The sequence below is a fragment of the Rosa chinensis genome, chromosome 4, assembly GCF_002994745.2.
Source record: "Rosa chinensis cultivar Old Blush chromosome 4, RchiOBHm-V2, whole genome shotgun sequence".
Lineage (NCBI taxonomy): Eukaryota > Viridiplantae > Streptophyta > Magnoliopsida > Rosales > Rosaceae > Rosa > Rosa chinensis.
This window is the reverse complement of record NC_037091.1, coordinates 52461125-52478704: the sequence shown is the minus strand read 5'-3', so window position 1 is coordinate 52478704 and position 17580 is coordinate 52461125. Positions and strand designations below refer to the sequence as shown.

Below are 17580 nucleotides of genomic sequence, written 5' to 3'. Positions count from 1 at the left end.
TACTAGTTTTAGAGCTCATTTCATGTATAAGACTGTGAAGTCCATGTTAGATCTGAAATTAACCCTATTCCTGCTATTTCTACCTTAATTGGCAGTACTTGAGTTATGTATAGTGCAGTGTTGTATACGAGGGAGGAATTTGTCAAGGTCTCGAACCGGGCTACCATCGATGTACTCTCCGTTAAGCTCTGGCTCAATAGGAAGGTGAGTAGAGAAAGTTTAATTTTTAATTTTAACATCACTATCTAGCTTGTCTAAATGACTCTTCTCTACATTTTAACTTTTTCTCCCAATGTGAACTGGGGAATTTTACGAGATTCCTATGAGCCAAACGAAACTGACACTACTACAATAAGTTAATCAGACGACAGATATTTGGAGTTGTGTGATGACCAGCCTCACTGTGGTCTAAACGAGTGTTGTGTGATTGAAAAATCACACAACGGTGATTTCACCGTTGTGCAATATTCATTTCCTCAACAGATAATTATTTCCGTTGTGCGAATTCTGCGTAGGCATGTGCCTCGCATGGCATGCGCGGGGATGCCTTGGCACATTCAGACAACAGAAAGAAATTTTACTGTTGTCTGAGATTCATAACACACAACAGATATAACTCATTCTTTGTTGTCTGAAGTTCATAACACACAACAGATTTTACTCATTCTTTGTTGTCTGAGATATGTAACACACAATAGATATAGCTCATTATTTGTTGTCTAAGATATGTAACACACAACCAAAGTGGAATTATCTCCCTTGTCTGTTGATCACTCAGACAACAAATATGATTTATTTCTGTTGTGTGTTATGAATCTCACACAACATAATTTTGTTTTCTTTTGTTGTTGGTTGTTAGTTCGCACAACAATTAATTATATTTGGTTAGCTGTGGTGTGAATATCGTAATCAAATTGGCTAACAACCAATGACTGTTGTGGAAAAAGCCTTAATTTTGAACTCTTTTACAATCATACAACACATTGTTTTGTATTGTGTTGTATGAATGAAACTTGGACAACAAGAAGAATATCCATATAAAATTTCTTCCTGAAATAATGCTCAACATATGACCATTGAAACAGTACTATAATCCATATAGTTCAAGCTAGGACAACATAGAGAATTGTCTGTACTTGTAAAATGTTTTAGCTAGGAAGACCTAAACTACATAGATTACTGCTGCTTTCCTTTAATGAACCTTCATTTGTTTTTGCAGTAGCTCTCTTGTAGGCAAAGATGATAAGCAGTCTTTCGATCTCTTAAGCCATCAATCCTACACATGATGGACAAGGACCCTGCAGAAGCTCTAGTATTGACTCCAGTTCTGCTCACCCAATGACCTTACCCTTTGAACACATTCAAGACTCTGGCTGATTGAAACATTCTTCAACAAGTCCAAAATGCTCTGCCCACAGTGCCATTCTGTACCCATATATCTGCAAGTCTGCAACCATGCAGATTATAATAAACTTTTACATTAGTTTCTTGTGGTCATGCATTCAAAATGACATTAATTGCTTGCTGCTGTTGAACACAAGTTCTGAGTGAGTACAATTTTCTGTACTTGCTAGTATGTTCAAAAGTACAGCTATCCCAATTACTTGTCTGTTTTTAGGAAGGAATTCAATAGCTAAATATATTAAATGTATATGTATGTATGTGTATATATATACACACACGCACTAAATCTATGTGTGTGTGTGTGTATCATCAGAAATCCATGAAACATTTCATACCAAGGGTGACCTTCCATCATAATCTGTCTTGTTGGGATCAGCTCCAGCTCGGATCAAACATTTTAGCTGATGCAGATCTCCAAGATAAGTAGCACTATTCACCTTCAAAGAAAGATCAGCTTCTTGCGTTCCAATATGGAAAGTAATGTCTGATTCTAGTTTCTTGATATGAGGTCCTTTACCCTGTAAAAATTTCAGCCATGTGATTGGTACCTACTACAAATATACTCAACTTTACTCAAAAACAGAATATATGTGTGTGTGTGTGTGTCAATTAGATACAGAGAACTAACCTCTAAAAGGTTGTTCAAGATTCTCCGCCCATCATAAAAGTATATGTCAAGGATACTTGTAAATGATTGTTTATCCAGTCGCAGAAGCCTACACAGTTCACACACCCTAACTGTATAAGGTTGGGGAATGTTGCAAAGGATGGAGACTTGTCCAAATGAGCTGTTAGGTTGCAAAAGAAAAACTGTTTCTTCTGACCCATCTTCCCCTAAACCTACCTCCTCCAGTACAAGAATAGCTTTGATCATATCAGAGGGGTCATGTAGGTCAGATGATTGTGCAATGTGATCAAAATATCAAATTACAATAGAAAAAGAGAATGAGATAGTATTACCATACTATCCTTGTTATTGCTGTGACCATGCTAACATTATATTTACACATAAACTGAAAAAGTGTCTTTTTCTGTGTCAGCAGCAAGTAGTTGAACTCAATAATATGAGCAGAAATATTTAAGCAACTAAAAGGAGGAAGGAAAACCCAAGAAGGCTGATGCAGTGGGGATGGTTTCCAAAAGCCAGGTTTTTAAAATAATAAATAAATCAATAATTAAAAATTTAGTTGTTTGGTAAACCCTTGAAAATAAATTAAACTTTTGGGGGTAAAACAATTAGGGAAATGTTTACGGTACACTAACGTATCCATACATCAATGGTAGACCAGCCCCCTACACCAGTAGACAAGCTCCATGCCATGAAAGCATAAACTAGCTAGAGACTAGGCTGAGCTAGCCTACCACTGATTGCAGCTAGTCTACCACTGTGGAATTGGTCGACTTAACGAACCAACATGAAGGCAATGTAAGCAAACCCAAAGATCAATTCAAAAGCAAACTGACATAAGTTTACTGAACTAACTAAATTAGATCCATTGGTGAGTCTAGAAACTAAAACGTACCAGTACATCACGACAGACAAAATAAATTTGATCTACCACATTTCCAGGTTCCATTATCACTTCTCCTGGGAGAAAAAATTCCTCATGTAACTTAATAACTTGCAAAATGAAAAGAATAAGAATACCAAATTCATTAGTACACATTATGCAGAGATATCCATGAACCAAGGAAGATTTTATTTGACAATATACGTGGCGTTACGCATGAAAACTCCTGAATGTTTGACACAATTACACCACCAGGTGCTTCTTTAAGGTGGACTAATTGGCATGACACACAAACAGGGACATTACAGTACACACTTATAATTTTGTTATTGACTTTGAAATAAGGTTCCAGGTCACAGTCATTTCCATACAAGATAGTAAACACTATTTACAATGTTTCCATAAGTGCAATTAATTACCAATTTTATTTTATTTTTATTGTCTATGATGAACTACCAGCTGGCCTACAAACAAATTCAACTTTGTACAAAGTAGCAGTCAACCATGCATCCTTTTTCATTTGAACATTAATTATATAAATGGAAGAGGAAAAAAGGACATACAATCTGATTGATGAATTCCGTTGAGCATCCCTTGAAGAGAGGAACATTTACAATGTTTGGAAAATATAAGGTTTGTGAAATCTGCAATGAAAAAGAAAAAAAAATGATGATACAAAAATCTCTGAAAAGAAAAGCTCAACAAACCTATGTTATGCAGTAGTCTGGATAATGCATATAAATTGAAATGAAAGTAAGATCCTAATTTATATAAGTATTTTTGCAGCCTACAGATCCATTATGGATGTATCTATGCCATTAACATACAAACAATATAACACAAATAAGGATATTATTCTCAACAGCTCTTTTATAGGGTAAGCAACTAAACAATTTTCAGATGGTTATTTAGTGAACTATTAGTAATATTTTTTCAATATTTGATAAGGAGGTCAGCCGAAACTAAATTGAAGAACAAATAGGAATAAAAAACAAACCAAATTCAGGGGTGAAACAAAAGCACTCGTATCTTCTTCTTTTTTCCTTCTTTCTTTTTTGAACAACATAGGACTTGTATCTAAATAAGGAACTAGAGGAAGAAGTTCATTTTGGCTCATTTTTCTAGTTTAGTTCATTACTCCTAGTATTGTTTTTTACATCAGCAGTTGTGTCAACTATTATCATGCTCACCCCAGGCAAAACATCTTCTCCACCTTTCTGTAGTAGATGTTCCATCTCCTGAGCCTATTCAATAAAAATAAAAGATAAAATTTAAAAAAAAAAAAAACAATTTCTGGTGGGTAAGAATGAAGCTATACTAGAACAAAGAATTCAAGTTAGCATAGAAATTCATTAGCTCATTGCGTGGAATTCTTTGTTTCATATGATCAAAATATTTTAACCCTAACTTCTGTGAATTTGATAATGATTCGTCATTCTTTAGATCATCTATGTGTGGTGTCCTTTCTCATAAAATTTTTGGGCAGTAGCTGGACCAATGCCCCAGACTTCCCTAAATAAGCTGATAGTCTGTACCTAAAGTTGACAAAAGTAGAAATCAGAACCGTTGAACTATGAAGACATGAAGCTATATATAGCTAACTCAAGGTGCACTAGCCATTCAACCTATAGTGGATTTCAAATCACCACCGGAATATTGAAATTCTATAGAAATTATTGGTTAACTGAAAACAATTCTAACACCTTTTCATCTGTTTCAAAATGCTCCAACTTGGATAACTTCCCAGTAGTCACTATTTCCTGAATCTACAATACCAATCAAAAGATTCAAAACTCAGAAAGCAGCAATGAAGGAAGAAAAGTGACAATGCAAGGGTCAAAAATGTACCGATATCTTAAGGATCTTTTCTACATATTCCAATATTAACATACACATAGGAAAAAGATGGCACATTGGTTTCAGGGTCCTATACATGATCATTCACATTTCAAACCCAATTCACATTGCCTGCTTAAACTGCACATCAATCTCAAATTTCACCATATCTTAACCTAAAATCAAACCTCTCCTCCAATCCACACATAAATCCAAAAACCAGCACCCAATCCAAATCAAACAAAGAATAGGAAAATGAAAAATCAAAGCTAAAGGCTCAGCACAAATGAAAACAACTAGTTAGATAAACAAAGCATTAGGGTCGCACTGACCTTGTGTTGCTTGACCTTGATAATCAGGTCCTTCTGAGGGTCGAGAGATGGTGTAAATAGTGGTATATTCACAAAAGAATAGTTGGTGTAAATCCTTCACACATAACTTCCTCTTCTTCATTTTTTTACCAGATTTGAACTAAAAGTAGATGGATCCAGAGAGAAAAGTAGTTTACAAAGGTGGCCCAGAACAGAATAGTCCTCTCTGGATCCTTATCCACCAGCTATTCAAATCAAAAACCAAACACCCATCAATTATCACATGAATTAGAGGAAGATAAAAACTAATCTGGGTTTCGGAATCGAATTTTGAAAAGTTCCCAGAACCTTACCTGAACATTCTTGGCTCTGACACCACAGGGACCTTGTGAGTTCCATGGAATGACTCAGACCGAATCGTCGAAACTCCAAGAGGCTTGGCCGGAGAGGAAGAAGCGAGCCTTAATTTGAACCCTTATGGGTCTGAAACCTGGTGGTGCATTCCACATATATATCTTCGAATCCGAGATCGATTTCAATCAGAGATGAAAAGCGAGCCCCAATTTGAACCCTAATTTCTTGCTGGAGACTAAGAACAATTGGTGAATTAGGGTTTCAAGGATAAGAGTAAATCGGAGGTCAAGCAAGACATTGATAAAGTAGAGTAAATCGAAGTAGAGGTAGAGAGAATTGGGGGTGGCGTTGATGAAGGGGAGAACAGTGGCGAAGAGAATTTCGGTCGAGAGGCTATTCTAAGCTGTCTAGACTCGAGATGTTGAGAGAGAGAGAGAGAGAGAGAGAGGTTCACGAGAGAGGACTAAGAGAGTGGGTTCATAAGAGAGCACACTGATCGAGAGTCCGGGCTAGCTGTTGATGGCTGCTCACGCTTGGGCTTGTGGGAAACAAAAACCGGAACCCCCAATCTAATATAGGATTTGACTAAAACGAAGCCAAAACAAAACCCACCTTCGCCGGAGCTAATATTCTTCCCATTTTGATTTCTAGGGTTTTAAGAAATCCGCCGCAAATGGGTTTGATTTCTAGGCTGAAGAGAAACGAAACGGTGTAAGTGGTTAGCTAGGTTTTGATTTCGAGTATACGGGTTGCTGGTTTAAGGGAGCAAATAGGGCTGTTTTGGAAGGAGTCACAGTGGTCGTCGGGTTTGCTGGGAGTAAATGGGGATAAAGGTTTCAATTAAGTTGTTTGGTTGGGAAACTTCAATTTGTCTCAAGTTTCTCCAACAACAGATAAAGAAAGCATTGTTGTGTGAGTACATGACAACAAAGCAGGCTGGGAGGGAAAATTTGCCGCATGTGCCTACATAGGTTTCATCAAATTGAAACTTTGCCGCGCTGTGCAACTTGCTTCCATGCTCAGACAACAGAACTATGATAGTCTGTTGTACAAATTTGGGGATCTTACACTAGGTGTACCAAGTACGATTTCTCAAAGTTCATACAACACTTCGTTGTACAACAGATAACAAAAACCTGTTGTGTGATAGTTCAAATTCCATTTTGGTGAGCTCGTTCTGGGAGGGAATTATGTGCTCATTTCCCTCCATTCTAGGCCTCACATTTACACAACAGAAAGTTCTAAACTCAGTTGTGCAATATCTTCCTAAAAAAAAAGTTTTCAATTTGCTTACATTCGCACAACAGAAACAAATTTGTACCGTTGTATGATAGAGTTTATGTTAACACACAACATCAGATTTTTGTTCTGTTGTGTGATGAGTGTTGTGTGTTTCAATTTTTGTAGTAGTGTGAGCATGTCCTTTGATTCTAGCTTTTATTTCTACCATGCTTTAGATTTCAATTATGGTTCTAATACCTACTTTGCTAATTAGGCACTTTAATATGGAAAGTTTTAATATAACAAGTCAATCGATGGTACTTTTTCGGTCATGATTTGATGGAGTTGATTCTTTGTTGTGGACCACATAATCAGGTGAACATTCCAAATGCAAGCAATGCTTGCTCAGGTTTTGATGATTCATTCGGGTGGTCTTTCTTTGATTTGAATGTAATTCATGATGACCACAAAGATAGTACAGTAACAGTGCTACAAGCTGATTTTGTGAGTACCAATGCTCCTGCTTTTCTTATGATTTTGTAATTATTAATTTCATAAGTTCAACCGGACTTCTGTCTGATCCAATTTTCTTGTGCAGTATCGTGCCAATGAGTTGTTAGTACTAACAGATAAGCAAATATTTGCCAAGGTGACATCTTACCTATCAAAGTGCATCAAGGACTTCGAGAATGCTACTGTGATAAATAAGGAGATTGGAAGATTTCCAAAATCCCTGACTCATTTCTTTCCAGGTAACAAACTTCATTGCATGATCTATGGCATCTTTTTATCGGACCTTGATTGTTTAGGCTACCACATCGATATAATACCACATCGATTTAGTATGGTAATGTCTTTCTGTTTCTGGTGGCTTTCTCCGGGTACCTCACACAGAATGCTATACCGTCTGGGGTACCGATCCAACTTCTAAATCCTGTATCAAGAATACAACGTTAGAGGGATAAACCGTACCGGACGGTTTATACCTCTCCGATGCCTGAGTGAGAAACTAATAGATGTGTAGAGATTAAATAGTGGATAAAGGAGTTATTACCTGTCGAAGGTGGTTGTGCTAATGTCTTTATATTCGAGTATAGGAAAGGAGTCCCCCTATCCTCGATGTGGGACACAGGTTCTTCTGACGTCATATCAGCCCTCTTGTTGTGTATAGATGGGCTGTGCTGGCCTTGCCCCGGGCCCTGGGTGTCCGGGGTGGCATCCCATGTGAGGCCCTCCATGGTGGGTCGTGAACCCGGCCCATGGCATAGTACCTAAGAGTACCGATGGGGCCCAGCCGATAGTGCCAAACTTAGTTGAGACTCCCCAGTATGTACAAGTCCCCCAATTTCCCGTTCAAGATGTTTCTTGGGTGGGGACTTATTATTATTTTGTCTCTAGGTTTGGCACTAGTGTGCCTATAGGTAGTCCCCAAGTTCCCGCATAAGAGAAATCTTGAGCTGGCTACGCTGTAGGTAAAAGCCACCTACGCCCTGGGACAGGATGAGGGTTGAGAGAGGACCTGGCTCTGATACCCAATGGGGTAGAAAATTTTGAGCCTCCGGTACCCAATGGGGTAGAGAGAGGACTTGGCTCTGATACCCGATGGGGTAGAAAATTTTGAGCCTCCGATACCTAATGGGGTAGAGAGAGGACTTGGCTCTGATACCCGATGGGGTAGAAAATTTTGAGCCTCCGGTACCCAATGGGGTAGAGAGAGGACTTGGCTCTGATACCCGATGGGGTAGAAAATTTTGAGCCTCCGGTACCCAATGGGGTAGAGAGAGGACTTGGCTCTGATACCCGATGGGGTAGAAAATTTTGAGCCTCCGGTACCCAATGGGGTAGAGGGAGGACTTGGCTCTGATACCCGATGGGGTAGAAAATTTTGAGCCTCCGGTACCTAATGGGGTAGAGGGGTAGAGAGAGGACTTGGCTCTGATACCCGATGGGGTAGAAAATTTTGAGCCTCCGGTACCCAATGGGGTAAAGGGAGGACTTGGCTCTGATACCCGATGGGGTAGAAAATTTTGAGCCTCCGGTACCCAATGGGGTAGAGGGAGGACTTGGCTCTGATACCCGATGAGGTAGAAAATTTTGAGCCTCCGGTACCCAATGGGGTAGAGGGAGGACTTGGCTCTGATACCCGATGGGGTAGAAAATTTTGAGCCTCCGGTACCCAATGGGGTAGAGAGAGGACTTAGCTCTGATACCTGATGGGGTAGAAAATTTTGAGCCTCCGGTACCCAATGGGGTAGAGAGAGGACTTGGCTCTGATACCCGATGGGGTAGGCGGTGCATGTCGGCCACGTGGAGCAGACTGGGCTGTGCAATAAATGCCCGTCCTTTCGCCTGCCAAAGCTCGAGAAATGGGGAGGCGTGGGACACGTGTAGCGATCCTATGGTTGAGGGCTTTTCGGTTTCGACGGCCCTGATGCATTGGAGATTGAATTTAAGAGGGAAACCGATTGTTTTCCCTCACTTTCGTGAAAAATTCAGAAGACTTCGAAGATTTGCAGCGGGGAAAAAAGGGGAGAGCCAAAGGAGAAGTGTGCGTGCTTGTGGAGTGATAGATCGATCGTCTGTCGAAGAAGAGGTTAGATCTCTCGCTCTGCTTGTACGATTTTGCTAGGTCTATTGTTTCTGCTTCTGCCATGGATGTTTTCTGTTTGTCTTTGGTCCTCTTGTTTGCATAAAGACAGAACACGAACAATACTAGTGTGTAGTTAACTTTTTGTTTTAGATTTTTGGGTTTGTTCCATTCTCTGGGTTTTGCTTTGAAGTGGGGAGTAATCCGTGCTTCAAAATGGTCTTGGTTTTACTTGAATTTCTGGGAATTTCTGGGTTTTGGATAGGCTAACCCTTGTGCTTCTGGTTCCAGATTATAGCGAGATTTGAGGTCCCCGGTACCGTAGTTAGGATGGAATCAGAAGCCAGGGGTGGGGATAAGGGATCGTCGTACCAGTCTTCTGCCAGGCAAGCTGAAGTGGATATCGATCGGTACTTAGGCCGAGTAGATCAATTAGCAGAGAACACGGGATCCTCTACTGGGGTGTTCTCGGAGAGCAGTGGGGAGTCCGACGAGGGTGAGAGCGAGAGTGGATCTGCGGAGGCCCCGGTAGTCACCGTGGCCATTCCCGAGGTCATACCGAAGCCGAGGTATACACTAGCGGATGGGACCTTGTGCGACGAACCCGGGAGAAGTATGACGATTAAGGAGATAATCGACATGCGACTGAAGTGGGGAATACCGGACGCGGTGGAGCTTAGGCCTCTCAGGGATGGAGAGATGGCCGCGAATCCTGCCCCGGGGTGGGTGGCGCTGCACGAGAATCAGTTCCACCAAGGGTTATATCTACCGCTGCCCCGGTGCCTACAGTATCTGTTGCGGATGCTGAACCTGTCACCGGGGCAGTTGACCCCGAATGCCATTCGTCAAATATACAGTATGATGGCCATGTGGGACTTGTGCCAACAAGGGTGGCCTTCAATAAATGAATTCTGCGTGGTACACCGGGTACTGTACTCAAGGAAGCTGTCTTGTGCGGGTATGGTTACATTTGCCGCTAGGGATTACGAACCACTAGTTACCGACAGGCCTTCCTCGATGAGCAAAAGGTGGAGGAACAAAGTATTCCTAGCTGGGGGGCGGTGGCAAATTAAAAATAAGAAGTGGCAGCTGACCGGTACCTTCCAAGCTATCGGGGACCAGTCCTATACTCTATCCGAAGTAGAAAGGAAGAGGATAGCCCGGGTATATGCCGTTTGGTCAGAGAAAGAGAGGAGCTCTTATAGATTCATCCGGCATTCTATACTTTATAGGCTAGGGCTAGGGTGGCTCCCCGGTAAGGGTTTAAAATATTACATTGTTTTTTTTTTTTTGTGTCGCTCGTCCTTTTTACCTTCGACTAATCTTGGAACTGATTGCAGTGAAAGCGCCGAAGAGGAAACCCCGGAAAGGCAAAGAGGAGGACAGAATGGATGATGCCCAGTTGATGGATATGCTGATGGGCCAAGGGGAAGACGCCCTTCACATCGATGTCGACCTAGGGTCGAAAGGTACAAGTCGGTCCGTTGAAGAGACCCTACTGGAGATCACCGATAAGGGATATGGTGAACCTGATCCTGACGCTCCCGTGACCCACGTCGTGCAGCCCTCTTTGGCCGACGTTATCACGATAGATGATACCGGGACGGGAAAGGTACAGGCCCCCGTGCCTATTTCCTCTCGTTCCACTGGGAGCGATGAGGCATTGCTTCCTGGTGAGAAGAAGAGATCCCATAGGCACCGGCATTGAAGTGATAAGCAGGAGGTGACGTATACTGGCCGGGATGTTCAGGGTTTTGGTGCGAAGAGGCAGAAGAAAGATCACCCGGGACCAGAGTCGTCGCCTTCGCTTGGCTTATTGTCTCCTGCCATTCCGGTAATCCCCAAGAAGCCCATCAAGCAACTGTTGAGTGAGTACGGGGTTGCCGATGAAAAGTTCGTGCGGTCCATGCTTGGTGACTTGAAGGACATTGACCTCGACCGGGTGCGGGCCAAGGACAATACGCCCCAAGAGAATCGCCGTCTTGCCCTGGAATCCATGATGCGGGTACGTCTTGTTTCATTCTCTGCAATGGATTTTTATTGTTATATACCTTTTAATCGGTGTATTTGCAGGCACTCTTCAATGTGTACGCGATTGACACCAGCGAGGAAGATACTCATCTGAAGGAGGAGGTTAGCAATCTCTCCGGGCAGGTGAAGTATCTTCATGGCGAGAAGGCCAAGCTGGAGAAGGAGCGAGACTCGCTGAAGACTGAGATGGCCGCGGCTAAGCAGAGGATCGCGGAGCTTGAGGGTGAACTCTCTGAGGCGCGGGAAAAGGTGAAAAACGCTCGGGACTCCGAGAAAAAAGCTGCAGAGTCTGCCGTGTCATGGAAGGAGAAGGCAGACCACCTGGAGGATCACCTTCCCGCGGAGAGGCACGAGGCCGTGGAGGAGTACAAGTCCTCCGAAGAGCTCATCGCTATGCTAACTGCTACCCAAGATAAGGCTGTCATCATGAAGTTTAAGGAGTGGGTGGCGGCCGGATACTTGGATGAAGCTAAATTCAGGCGGGGTCTCCTGGAGAAAAAGAAGAAAGATCGGGAGGCGGCGGTCAAGTCTGGTGCCGGTGGGTCCCAGAGTACCGGTGGCGAGCGGTTGTAAATAAATTTTTTTTTTTTGAAATTTTATCCGTTTGAACAATTGTCCAATTCTGTCTGGTAGTCCAGGCTTTTTGTGAACACTACTAAAAAGAATTGCTTTTGCGACGCCTATTTTGCGACGGCAAATTGGGCTTTTGCGACGGAAAATTGAGCCTTTTGCGACGGAAATGTTGGCGTTGCAATAGGTGGCGTCACAAAATCCATTTGCGACGGTAAAATGTCGTCACAAAAAGTATTTGCTTCGGAAAACTGTTGCGGTCGCAATGGTTAAACTATTTGCGACGGATACTTTGCCGTCGCAAAAAGATATTTCATTTTAAAAAAAAATTGGGGTGAATTTGTTGCAATGGATACTTTGCCGTCGCAAAAGAATATTTCATTTATAAAAAAAAAAAAAAAAGGTGTGAATTGCACACCAAAGCTAGTACCATCTGCAGCAAGTCATCCATTTCTTGCCTATCCAATAGCTTTTCATACACCAACTCTTTAATTACAGCCAAAGATCAGTAAAATGTCGCTTGCCTAAAAAAAGAAGAAGCTACCAGTACACAAACATAACACAGTGACATTCTTCAATCATTTCTCTTCCCAAATAAGCCCATAGTTCCATCAAATGTTCAAAAACACAGCAAACAGATTCCAGCAGGACCCATCACGGCTTTTGAACATTGTCCCAAGTCTTTTGCAACATATGATGGCAGGGGGACATAAATACATAATAGCATTTCCAGTAGTGCCTTCCCACAATTCAGATGGGTATCCGTCTATATAATCAAACATAGGACACACAAAAATAATCAGAGGTAACATTATTTATCACCAATAGCATTGGAAAGAGTAATTTGCAATATATAAACAACACAAAGCAGTATATGATCATTATATGGTGAAAATAAATACATATTGGTCAGTAAGTCTCAAACATCACATCTATCATCAGAAAAGGTTTCACCAACGTATTTGATCATTATATGGTGAAAATAAATGAAGATTACGGCCAATCGCTTACCAGTAGAAGAAAGGCTGGCTGCTCTCACTTTCAAATCATAAATCGTAGTTCATGTGTAAATTGTGTCCATACTGATGGTGTGGATGAATCTGTAGAGCACATCAAGAAGTAAATGGCTTAATATTAGATCATGCATATTTTATATTGCAAGGAATATCGGTTTCCAAAAGAAATATATGAGCTTATTAAAGGTCATAGATAAAGTGTGAACTTACAGCTTCAAGCCAATGTTGAAGAATTAACTGTGTGCTTTCTCATCCTCAAACAAACCTATGACAAAGTGTTATTATTAGAATGAATGTCTAATAAACTATAGAAATATGAGAAAGAAGTATGTATAAGAAAAAGAACAAACCTTTGCAGCCTAGTCCTAACCCTTGCCCACAGGAAAACGGCTGATTCCAGGTACTCAACATCAGAGAATGAGATAAACTGTACTTGAGAGCTGCAGAATCGAAAGATTTCCACCTGAACCATTTGAAAATAGCCAAATGAATCATACAATTTCCATAAAAAGGGAAGGCAAAAAAAAGAGAGAACAACAACAACAATAGAAGAGAACTAAATTCAAGTACAATTTCAATGGTGAGAGATAATAACGAAGTTCTTAGATAATTACCATAGCTCTTCAGTCTGAGGTGGAGAATCTAATCTGTATTTCCACCTAAACCACTTGAAAATTGCTGGATTAGTCAAACAATTTTGTATCAAAACACTGCACCTCCAAGTAGTGAGATAGGACAATGAGTGTCTTGATATGCTTCTCCATTTGCTGATAAGGGAAGACAAAAACAAAGGAAGGGATTAGTTGATCAAAACTCTCAAACTTTTGGTGAACTCAATCAACCAAATATAACAACAAACAATCAGTGCACTACTCCATTGTTCATAGAAACAATTAAATTGTAAATCAGTAGAGAATAAAAGAATAATACCACTCTTTTTGACATTAGGAAGAGACAAGGGCTGAAATTTGGAGTGATTGCTATCAGTGCCTACAAATTAACATAAACAAAACCATTTCTTAGCTACTGTTTTCATTCTTCTGCATCTCTCCCTCCCTGCTTTCTCCCTTACACTATGCCAATAATAGCTTCAGACGACAGATTATATCTGTCGTCTGATATGCAAATTATATGTAGTCTATCCAGCTGTCATCTCTTATAGCATCAGACGACAGATATCCTCTGTCGTCTGTTCTCACTCAGACAACAGAAGTTTCGTAAGGCTCTGTCGTCTGAACAACCCAACTTTGAAGGATATGGAACTTTATGTAGTTATTAATCATATACAATGACATATTAATGTTGTTGAAATGAGGTACAAACTACAGTTTTAATAAAACCTCTGTCGTCTTAAGACAAATAAGAAAACATATATATGTGGTCTGAAGTTACCAAAATAAAGACTTGTTTGACAATCTATTGTTTGAATGCATTTTTAACGACATTTAATTGTTGTTTGTAAATCACTTATAATTGGGTAAATTATGCTCATATGTCGTCTAAGTAGTTGTAAGACTTTATTTTTATGTCGTCTGTCTCGTATTCCAACCACAATTTTAAGTTTTTATGTTGTCTGATAGAAAATAAAACTTCGCGTTTCTGTTGTTTGATAATCAATTGAACTTCATTTTTATGTTGTCTGTTAGAAGTATTTATGTTGTTTGATAGTGAATTGAACTTCAGTTTTCTGTTGTCTGTTAAAGGCATATCTGTTGTTTGATAGTGAATTGAACTTCAGTTTTATGTTGTCTGTTAAAGGCATCTCTGTTGTTTGACAGTGAAATAAACTTCAGTTTTCTGTTGTTACTTTATTTGTGATACAACATATCATAAACTTGCATTTGTTGGATTTGAACCATAGCAAACCTCATTCTGTACAGTAGTCAATCGAGAAAGGCAGATTAATTATAAGATCTGAAATCAACAAATTCCTCATTGCATAAATCAACCCACCAAAATACATTCCCATCAGTAGCATAATACTAAACTAGCTAGCATGCTAGCCTTTACATTAAATGATTTTAATGACTGCCATTGTTGCACGGATCTTAATCTAACTAAGACAAAAACCTAGTAGCATCCATAGAGTAGTTACAGCAACTGCATGCATTTGTTCAACACTTTCCATCAGTTCTGTCAAAATGCACAAAAGCAGTTCCTAGCCACTACTACTGCTCATAACCTACCAGAAACAAAAGCATATATATAGGCAGTTCTGTCAAAATGCACAAAAGCAGTTTCTAGACACTACTACTGCTCATAACCTACCAGAAACAAAAGCATATATATAGGCTGATACTTAATTTTCTGGGAACTTCAAAACATGCTCAGCCCATTCCGCTCGGATCTCATCAATATCATTGACTGTGTAAACCAAATTTGACCTCGTTCCCCACTGCAATAAGGAAATGCAGCAAATTAAATATGAAAGTTTCATGCACAGAGCATGCACGTACTATATCATTAAACAATAAAGTCCATAGGTAAGCAGTTGATCAATTTTACCTTCATATTGAAATCCAAGTTCTTGTCCTCCACAATTTACCAAAAAGTGTATGGAAATTTACCAAAAAGTGCAGTCTCAAGCATAATTGCTTCGTCAAGCTCTTTTGGAGATAAGCTTCCCAACTACAAGTATATATGTGATAAATTTGACTAGTCTAGCAGTCAACTTTCTTTTACGTGGGCTAAATAAATAAAAAAGTAAGAACAGAGATTATACCTCATCACTGTGAGTTGCCAGTTTTCCCTGCTGAAGATGACTACCACCATCACGCTTAGACTCTTCACTAACTAATTGCTGCTCTACAACTTCAGCTCCATTTTGCTGTGATGACCTTCCTTGCTAGAATCCACAAATATTTTTCATTAGCAAGGGGAGTCTCAATAGATTGTTTCACTAAAGTTTCATAATGTACTTCGTTTGATAGATGCATAAGAAGAATTTAGGCCTGACATGCTTTTTAAGACAGATAGATAAGTAAGAAAAGCTAAAACAGTTACATGCAGCCTAAAATATTACTTGAGACAATGTCTGCCAAAAATTAGAGAATGTTTCTTCTTATTTGTATAACATGAAACCTAAACCCTCCATTCTGCAGTGCATACAACCTGAAATGAAACTGTTTGAATGAAATTCTGATATATTTATTATTACAAATATCTTTTCTACTATTTCTAATATTTGTATATGAAACTGAGCAACTCTACCATAAATAGAAGGTATACCTTCCATGTACTATAAACTCCTGGATCTTGATTCCTGTCGTTCAGCTGCATCTCACGTATTGCTTTCTCTTGTTCTGCTGTCTGAACTCACTTCAAATTACAAAAAATCAAGGACCTCAAAATAAGGAAGCACCCACCTCCCAGAAAAAGAAAGACAGATTAAGAACCTTCAAGGACAACAAAACTGCACGATCAAAATCTGAATTTTCTTCAGGAATTTTCTCAACCGGAAGCCCATTACCAGGAGATACCTGAATGAACAAATCTAATAAGAGTCATAGCTTTAGAAAAAACAGAAGATATAGGCCAAGACAATTAGATTGGCAGGAGCATACATTGGGAGTACTGTTTTGCACATTCGGAGAACCCATTTCAGCTTCTCGTTTTGAAACTTCAATAGCAGCTTGAATCATTTCTTCCTCCACATCATTGCCATATCTTGAGGCGTCCAAGTCAGTTCTTGCCACATCCGGAATTGTAGGCCTCTGTCCTGAGAGATAAGGCTGCTCATTGCTGGCATTGAAACCTACAGGAACCCCAGTTACCTCTCCTGGGTGTGAAGGTGATGGTGCCCAACCAGTTAATGCAGAACCAATCCGATTGTAGAGATCTCTACTGTAACTACGGTCAAGTAGTAATGAAGGCTTGAAACTCCTGGCAACAGAGAGAAGTGGCAGAAGTCCTTGTTGTGGAGCTACTTGATTCCGATTACTCATTTGAGGGAAATTGTACTGTGGGGGAGCAGTAGATGAAGGACTTGTACTGAACCAAAAAAGAACAAAGGTAAAACAAGTATTAAAGAGAAAAGACACAGACGCAGAATGTTACTAAAATTACTGCTAAAAGTTGAGCAAGAAAATAAAAAGGAATGAGATGAAGTGAAAATGTGATACCTGTGTACATCTCCTTCCCTAAAATGTGCATTCACGGCTTCATTGAGATCGCCTCCATGTTCCTGTTGACAAGCAAAAGCATACCAGAACAACTCAGAAACTTAGTAACAAAGAAGTTACGTATAGAGGAAAGTACAATTCAATGTACACAGTGTAGAACATCAGGGTTTCATTCACAGTACATATACATCCTGATTTTCATTCAAGGAATCCAAATGAACTAGTCTACCTCATCAGCTTAGCTCCCAACCTTACAACCAAGTCACACCAGAAGCCTTGGTGATATGACTTGGTCTAACCCAATGGTAAAGTCTAATAGACAAAAATCAAAACACGCCACTGATTTCTGCTACCGAGAAATGAATCTTAGTCAGGGTTCATTAGCTCAAAGCACAAAGATTAGAGTGACTGAATACCCAGAAAGGCAGCAACTTACCAAGCTTGAAGAATTCGAAATCGAACCAGAAATAGAACCAAACTTGAGGACGTCTATGCTTTGCTGCAAATTGAACACATGAAATTGAAAACCCAGAAAGCAAGAGACCGATTGATTGAAGAATGAAGCTTGAAGAGTGAAAAAAATAAACCGAGAAACCCAGACTTGAAGATTGAAGACTT

The 17580-nt window shown here is 40.1% G+C and overlaps 1 protein-coding gene and 1 long non-coding RNA gene across 4 annotated transcripts; both read right to left on the bottom strand.

The window, feature by feature from the left end:
* Window positions 1–12181: 12181 nt before the first annotated feature.
* LOC112197297 lies at window positions 12182–13541 on the bottom strand. Of its 3 annotated transcripts, XR_005810007.1 has the most exons (5): window positions 13456–13541; window positions 13192–13281; window positions 13052–13106; window positions 12837–12925; window positions 12182–12591 (listed from the first exon to the last, which is right to left on the bottom strand). It is a non-coding gene; the product is annotated as an uncharacterized LOC112197297 (long non-coding RNA). The 3 variants fall into 3 exon arrangements; XR_005810008.1 differs by lacking the exon at window positions 13456–13541 and having other exon boundaries at window positions 13212–13342; XR_002935609.2 differs by lacking the exon at window positions 13456–13541 and having other exon boundaries at window positions 13192–13310.
* Window positions 13542–14801: 1260 nt separating this feature from the next.
* On the bottom strand, window positions 14802–16714 carry LOC121052725. The gene is made up of 6 exons (XM_040518357.1): window positions 16405–16714; window positions 16237–16320; window positions 16070–16150; window positions 15564–15686; window positions 15106–15236; window positions 14802–15023 (listed from the first exon to the last, which is right to left on the bottom strand). The coding sequence occupies exons 1-5, from the start codon at window positions 16480–16482 to the stop codon at window positions 15141–15143; spliced, it is 462 nt and encodes a 153-aa protein (XP_040374291.1). The 5' UTR covers window positions 16483–16714; the 3' UTR covers window positions 14802–15023; window positions 15106–15140.
* Between the last annotated feature and the right edge of the window lie 866 nt (window positions 16715–17580).

Coding starts and splice junctions, on each gene's coding strand:
- LOC121052725 (XM_040518357.1), bottom strand. CDS start 16,482: ATGATTCAAGCTGCTATTGAAGTTTCAAAACGAGAAGCTGAAATGGGT. Junction 16,151..16,236: donor CAGTTTTGTTGTCCTTGAAG/GTTCTTAATCTG, acceptor AAGTGAGTTCAG/ACAGCAGAACAAGAGAAAGC. Junction 15,687..16,069: donor GAGTTTATAGTACATGGAAG/GTATACCTTCTA, acceptor TGTGGATTCTAG/CAAGGAAGGTCATCACAGCA.